The 8,070-nt window shown below is 42.0% G+C and overlaps 1 protein-coding gene across 1 annotated transcript; it reads right to left on the bottom strand.

The window, feature by feature from the left end:
- Window positions 1-5,605: 5,605 nt before the first annotated feature.
- LOC142443465 (thymosin beta-4-like) lies at window positions 5,606-5,873 on the bottom strand. The gene has a single exon (XM_075544821.1). It carries the CDS (start codon window positions 5,871-5,873, stop codon window positions 5,742-5,744), a length of 132 nt encoding a protein of 43 aa, XP_075400936.1. The 3' UTR covers window positions 5,606-5,741.
- Window positions 5,874-8,070: the final 2,197 nt, after the last annotated feature.

The following is an 8,070-nucleotide window of genomic DNA, read 5'->3' as shown; positions in this document are numbered from 1 at the left end:
AACATACAACAGTCAACTTTAGAAAGTTTCACAAAAGCATTTTGAAATTCCCAATTCTCACATATGAAAACAAACAGAGTGACTATTTTTTCAGTCAGATCACTCTATTTACAAATTTCCTGTGCCTTTCACTGATGTTGGGAAATTCTTTCTTATTTCAATCTCAAATAATAACAAGGCAGCTGGTAACCTCAGAGGGATCTTTTTGAAAGATAAAAGAATACATTTCATGAAGCTCTTTGAGTGCTAGAAAGATTCACGGTATCGTCATTATTAACTAGTGTTATGCAAAAGCAAATGGGTCACAGAGTCCTGTTAGTGTCTTGGGAATGACTACGCCCTTCCCCTACCAGATTCATAGAAACTCAAATCTCATTTAATAAATTAAAATCATTCAAAATATTGTGCATATAAAAATATGATGCACGTAGGCTCCCATCCCATAACTGGCCCATTTCGAAGGACTTGCACCATACACAGGGAAGAATTCTCCGGGGTCTTGTTATCTGTGTAGGTGTGTGTAACTGAAATATGCAATCTATAATCTGCTATTGAGAAAACATTTTTATTTTGTATTTATAAAGGCAAATTAAAAAAAAAGTATCATGGATGGCCACAAGAGTAAACACGCCATTTAGAAACAATACTTAGTTCTGTTGCACATATGGTCACGATGAATTGGAACCGATGTGAGGGCACCCAATAGCATACTTTCCTTAGGAGCATAGGCAGTGCTGTTGGGTAAGCATCGCACTGCTAACCTCAAGGTTGGTAGTTCAAACTCACTAGCCCTCCCAAGGGAGAAAGATAAGGTTATCTGCTCCTGGGGAGCCCTAGTGGTAGAGTGGGTTATTGTGATAGGTAGGTTCATTCTGCCAACCTGGTCAATAGGAACATGTGGGATTAATCAGGTCACACTTTGATTAGAGGACAAAGAGATAAGTGGCTCTGCAAGGCCCATCCCCCTTTCTCTTTTTCTCTGGTGATCAGAGTGTGCTGGAGCATGTGTGGTGCGGCTGTAGCTAGTTTTCTGCCTCAACCTGTGAGCTACACTACCTGAGGCCAATCTGTGGATCACGTGACTAGAGCTTGAGGCTCCTTTAAGACCTGCTTTGGCACATTGCATCACCTGAGCTTGAGGCTGGTGGATTCCGTGGCCTTGCTTTGATTGTGTTCGATATCCCAAGTTGGTGACCCGCCCTGCTGCTTGCTGCCTGTAGGCAGACTCTGCTTGCCTTGCCTCAGGGAGGACTCTGCTGCCTGCTTCCTTGACCTTGGACCTGGCAGCCCACTTGAGTTGAAGGACTGCCAGTATATTAACTGTTCCATGGAGGTGAGTTGAACTGAATCCTCTGTACTGCTGTGTGGACTATTTTTAGCTGTTATATTCCTTCTGTCTGTGTAAGTCTGTCCATATATATATATTATATAATATATATATAATATATATATAAAATCATATATATAGAAAATCATAATTGTCGTGGTTTTGTTTCTCTAGAGAACCCTGCCTAATACTGTTATGCATTGGGTAACTAACTGCAAGGTCAGCAGTTCAAATCCACCATTCTCTCCAACAGAGAAAGATAAGCCTTTCTATTCTGGTAAAATGTTACAGTCTCAAAAGCTCAGAGGGGCAGTGCCACCCTGCCCGATAGGCTCACTGAGAGTCAGAATTGAGTCAGTAGCAGTGATCTGCTCCTGTAGAGACTGATGGCCTTGAGAACCCTATCTAGGGTTAACCCGATATAAGATTCAACTTGGTGACAGAAAGTATGCTTTCATTGGAGTCCTTGGGTGGTGCCAATGGTGAATCTCTTTGGTGGCTAATGGAAAATTAGGAGGGTCAAGTCTACCCAGAGGCACCTTAGAAGGAAGACTGCATGATCTACTTGAGAAAAAGCGGTCAATGAGAACTCTATGGAGCACACCTCTGCTTTGCCACACCTGGGGAGTCATGAGCTGGCAGTGCCTCAACAACAATGGGTTGATAATGCTCTCGTATTGGTATTGATGGTTTAAGATCTGGACAGAGGCTTCCTATGCATTATAGAAAAAGAGTCTTTCAAAGTTTCCGCTTTCAAATCCTTGAAGCCTGTGACTATATTAGGTTATCAGGCAAAGGAGAATTAAGCTTCAGGTGGAATTAATAGAGCCAATCAGTCCCTCACCACCCTCACAATCCTTGTTATGTTTGAGCCCATTGCTGCAGTTACTGCATCAATCCATTTTGTTTCAGGTGGTCCTCTTCTTTTATTGCTGTCCTTCTAGGTTACCAAGCATGATGTGCTTCTCCAGGGACCGCAGTCTTCTGATAACACGTCCAATGATGTGGGACAAAGTCTCGCCACCCTTGCTGCTAAGGAGTAAGTACTCTTGTCCTTCTACCCAGACAGATTTGGTTTGTTCTTTGAGTAGTTCATGTGGCACTTTCGGTTCCTTTCACCATCGCCAACACCAAATGCATTCATTCTTCCTCCGTCTTCCTTAATTAAGGTCCAACTTTCACAAGCAAATGAAGCTATTGAAAATACCAGGGCTTGGGGTCAGCCCAAACCTAACTCACTGCCATCATGTCATTTTTGACTCTTAGTGACCCTATAGGACAGGGTAGAACAGATCCCGTGGGTTTCCGAGACTTTAGCTTTCTAGGTACAACTCAATCCTCAATGTAACATTCTTGCTTTTCAATACTTTTGGTATTGAAGTTTTGTGCAGCAGATTTACCCACTGCATTGCGTCATTTGATTTCTGTGTGTCATCTTAAATAATGTTCTGTATTTTACCTCTGTGGATTCTAGTGCCCATTGAAATGGCTACACAGAACTCACAGACAAAATTCATGATGAAAGCGTTAATTAAAGAAGCTAAATGTTTGTAATGCAAGTAAGAAATGTTCAATACTGTGTTTTTAAACAGAATACATTACATAGTTCTTTCAGGTCTGCTAATAAATGTCCAAAGGGGTATACCACTCCCCTGTCAGCCTCAACCTGAAGATACTCAGCTTCATTTCCATGGGTCCCCAATCAAGTACCCAAAGGCCCCTGATACCACAAACCAGTCTCTTTCCCAAAAGCATGCAGCCTTACTTGCTTCAGGGTGTGGGAAGTCCATCACTCTGTTCCATGCTCTGGTTTCTGGTTCTGCTGTGCTCCTCTGGTGCCATCGCTGTCTTCTAGATCCAGCAGGTTCACTGCGCAGGGATCTTGGGTCCAGAGGATGCAGTCCAGGCCTGGCTCTGCTGGTAATGAGATCCCACGTCCTGCTTCTCAGAGGGCTCATTTCACACACAGCAGGATGGTATTCCAGGGAATCCTGTCCACAATCACTCACAAATGAATCCTATCAGTATCTTTCCTGACCTTCTCACCAGACCCAAGCATGGGAAGGTTAGTTGTTGGGAGTTAGAGACATTGACTACAAGAGCACTTGCCCTGTGGCCTGCACTGATTGTGGATCTAAGCATGAGCAGTGATCGTGGATCTAAGCAAGACGACATCCTTGACAAATTAAATCTTTTCTCTGTTGATCATGATGTTACTTATGACTCCAACTGTTTGCATTTTTGTTTTCTTAAATTGAGTTGTAATCCATACCAAAGGCTGCAATCTTTGATCTTTATCAGCAAATGCTTCAAATCCTCCTTACTTTCAGCCGGCAAGGTTGTATCATCTTCATATAGCAGGCTGTTAATAAGCCTCCCTTTAATCCTGATGCTGCATTCTTCTTCATACAGCCCAGTTTCTCAGATTATTTGCTCAGCTTAAAGACTGAATACGTATGGTGAGAGGATACAACCCTGACACACACCATTCCTGATCTGAAACCATGCAGCAGTCCCGTGTTCTGTTTGCCAACTGCCTCTTGATCCGTGTACAGGTTCTACGTGAGCACAATGAGCACGTTCTCTTCAGAGCGATCATTATGATCTGCACAGTTGAATACCTTCACATAATCAAAAAAACACAGTTGCTTTCTGGTATTCTTTCTGGTATTCTTCCAAGATCCATCTGCAACAGCACTTGTTCTTTTGAATCTGACCTGAATGTCCGGCACTTCCTGTCAATGTTCTGATGCAACAGTTGTGTTGAACAATATTCAGAAAATTTTACTTAAATGGGATACCGAATGCTATTGCTTTATAAGTTGCATATTCTGTTGGGTCACCTTTCTTTGGAATCAGTATACATAGGAATCTCTTCTTTTCGATTGGCAAGTAGCTCTCTTCCAAATGTCCTGGCATAGATGAACGAGAGCCTACAGTGCTGTAGTTAGGCTTGGGAAGTTAATGAGGAATTTAAATGATAAAATGATTTGCAGTTTAGAACAATTCCTCTGGTTGCCACAGGGAGAATGGATTTGGAAAAAAATGATGCTAAAGTTAGAAAGAAAATGGTTGAGAGGCAATGGTCTAGGAATTGAACTGAAACATTGATGAAGGTTTCAAAGAAAACAGTTAAAATACTTAGGAGGGAGAGAGAGAGAAGGTAGGGGAGAGATAGAGAAGGAGGGGTAATTTATTGGGAGCAGAGAAAAAGAAGTAATCTAATTTTTGTAGTCTAGTTGAGCAAAAGATTGCTCTTAATTGAGCTATATAGTAGGTTGATTATAGTTAGTGTGGTGGAATTGGGGATAAAAATTGGAAAGAACTCATAATCAATAGCAACCATTTTTCTCTGTGAGAGGAAATGTGGGCCATTTTTTCTCCCTCAAGAGGGACAAACTTGGGAAGGGGTGATTGACAATGAAAATAAGCTTTGGGGTTTGGCTATTAACTTGAGTTGGAAAGGGGAGGGAAGTCACTGGGGTCCCGGTCAAAGAAGAGGCTTACATGGTGTTTATATATAAGAACAGAAAGAATATTGGCATATAAGGTACTCTAGCTCTTAATGACCACATTCAGGTGATGATTTTAGTTTCAGTATCTCAAATTTATCCCAATAAGTTGTTGACTGAGACAACTCTAGAAATGTAACCAAGCTTATTATTGGGTGATAATAGGCCTTTTATTTGCCAATAATGAGGCAGTTAAGAGAAGAAATAGGTTCATGCTGTCTATGGGATAATCTGAACATCTTGTACTTTTCCAAGGAAGAAAAATAAATATGAAAATGCAGATAGCATCTATTTGTTATCTGTTGCACTAGAAACTCATTTACTCCTACCCTAAAGGTAATTCCTTTTCTGTTGAGAGGGAAGAGTAGAATTTTTGAAAGGTTGAATTTTGAAGATTGAGATCTTTGTACTAATGTGACCAAAAGAAATGAAAATCTTTCATTGAATGAACCCTGTATTAGTTTCCTGTGGCTTGTAAGGACCCTTTTGATTGGCTAACATAAGGGTTGGTGGATCAAACCCACCCAGTGGCTCTGTGCGAAGAAAGGCCTGAGGATCTGCTTTGGAAAAGACAATAGACAAACCAAACAAGCAAACAGACAGACAGACAAACAGCTTTGCTTTTATTCTAGATATTTATTCACTGTCGCCCCACCCAGCTCCTTCCTTCACCAACATGCAAGTTCTTTTCCGTCCCTGCCAGCCAGCCAGGCCCACAGGAGCAGCAGGCGCGCTGCCTTTGTTGTCAGTAGTTTTTTTTTTTTTTAATGTGAAAAGGGGCATCAGGGTCATTTAAACTTGATCCGACCTCTTTGCATCTTACAAAGTTAAACAGCTAAAAGAAGGAAAATAAGAAAGCAATGCTTGTGGAATGTACCGTGCATATTGGCGGCGGCGCCTCATTACGATTTACCTGTTTGCTTCTGTTCGATTGTTTCTTTTGAAGGCAGTGGATTTTTCTCTTGCGTTTCTGTCTTCTTCAATTTCAACTTATCGAATTTCTGAATCTCGGCCATATCGGGTTTGCCAGACATGGCCGCGGAGGAAGCAAGAGAGGTCCGAGAGAGTGAAGTCTGCGTGCTCTAGGGCTGCTGGCCAGTCAACTCTAAAGGGGCACTGTGCACCAGATTTATCTGATAAAATGCTTTCTTTGAACTCCTCACTGCTGCTTCCATGAACATTGATTGTGGATCCAAGTGAGAAAATAATTTTAACCTTTTCTCTATTTATCATGTTGTTATCTATTGGCCCACTTATGAGGATTTTAGTCTTCCATACATTGAGTTGTAATCCATACTGGAGACTGCAATCCCTGATCTTCATCAGCTGGTGCATCAAGCCCTCACTTTCAGCAAGCAAGGCTGCGCCATCTGCATATGGAAGGTTGTTAATAAGCCTTACTTCAATCCTGATAGCACACTCTTTTTTATATACTCCAACTTCTCTGAGGATCTGCTCAGCATACAGATTGAATAAGTATGGTGAGAGGATGCAACCCGGATGCACACACTTCCTGTTTTGAAACTGTGCCATATTCCCTTGTCCTGTTCCCCTACTGCCTCTCGATTAATGCACAGGTTCTGCATGAGCACGGACTGTTCTAGAATTCACATTCTCCTTAAGGCCATCCTAGTGAACTGCTGTGATTCACACAGACAGATGCCTCCACACAATCAGTGAAACACAAGTGAATATCTCTTGCCTTCTCTGCTTTCTTCCCAAATCCATCTGTTGTCAGCATGAATATACCTTATTTCACATCCTCTTCTGAATCTAGCTTGAGCCTCTGTGGCTCCCTGTTAACGTGCTATGGTGACTGTTGTTAAGTGATCTCCAGCAAAATTTTACTTGCCTGTGATATCATTGACATTGTTCTATAATTTACACATACTTTTGGCTCGCCTTTCTTTGGGATGGTTACAATTATGGATCTTTTTCAGTCACGTGGTCAACTAGCTGTCTTCCCAATTTCTTAGTATAAAGGAATAAGTATTTTTAGCATTTCATCAGCTTCCTGGAACATTTCAATTGGTATTCCATCAATTTTCGGAGCCTTGTTTTTGGCTAATGTTTCCGATGCAGCTTGGACTCCTTCCTGCAGTATCATTGGGTCTTGCTCAGAGTCTACCTCTTGAAATGGTTGAATTTCAACTAGTTCTATTTGATGTACTGTGTGTTCTTTCCATCTTTTTTGGGTGCTCCCTGCATCATTCAATATTTTGCCAACAGAATCTTCAATATTGCAATTCATCAGTTCTTTCAGTTTAAGATATGTTGAACGTGTTCTTTCTTTCTGGGTTTCTATCCCTAGGTTTTTGCACATTTCATTATATTTTACTTTTCTTTTTTTCCCTTTCCTTTCCTTGCCTCCCTTCCCCTCCCTTCCCCTCCCTTCCCCTCCCTTCCCCTCCCTTCCCCTCCCTTCCCCTCCCTTCCCCTCCCTTCCCCTCCCTTCCCCTCCCTTCCCCTCCCTTCCCCTCCCTTCCCCTCCCTTCCCCTCCCTTCCCCTCCCTTCCCCTCCCTTCCCCTCCCTTCCCCTCCCTTCCCCTCCCTTCCCCTCCCTTCCCCTCCCTTCCCCTCCCTTCCCCTCCCTTCCCCTCCCTTCCCCTCCCTTCCCCTCCCTTCCCCTCCCTTCCCCTCCCTTCCCCTCCCCTCCCCTCCCCTCCCCTCCCCTCCCCTCCCCTCCCCTCTCCTCTCCTCTCCTGTCACTTTTTCTTCTTAAGGTGCCCTTTTGAATATTTTTTCAGCTCTTTTACTTCATTTGTTCCATGTGCCTCAACTACTCTATGATTAAGAGCAAGTTTCAGAGTCTCTTCTGACATTCACTTTGATCGTTTCTTTCTCTCCTATCTTTTAAATGATCTTTTGATTTCTTTCATTAACAGTTTTATTAGAACTTCATCCACAGATTATACAGTCCAATAGTTCAATCATATCAAGAAGTGTGTAAATCATTACCACAATCAATTTTAGAACATTTTTTTCTTGCTTGTACTCGTTGTTTGTGTAATGATTTTTATTGTGCTCAAAATATACAAAACAAAACATTCTCCAATTCAACAAGTTCTACATGTATAGTTCAGTGCCATTGATTATATTCTTTGTGCTGTACAACCATTATTGATATCCTTTTCCAATTTTCCCACTATCATGAACATAATGTGCCCCCTAAGCATAAACTCTTTCTCCTTTATCCATCATGTGGTAGTTACATAATTTCATGTCAACTTG

Source organism: Tenrec ecaudatus, chromosome 3 (genome assembly GCF_050624435.1).
Source record: "Tenrec ecaudatus isolate mTenEca1 chromosome 3, mTenEca1.hap1, whole genome shotgun sequence".
Lineage (NCBI taxonomy): Eukaryota > Metazoa > Chordata > Mammalia > Afrosoricida > Tenrecidae > Tenrec > Tenrec ecaudatus.
This window is presented reverse-complemented; position numbering and strand designations above follow the sequence as displayed.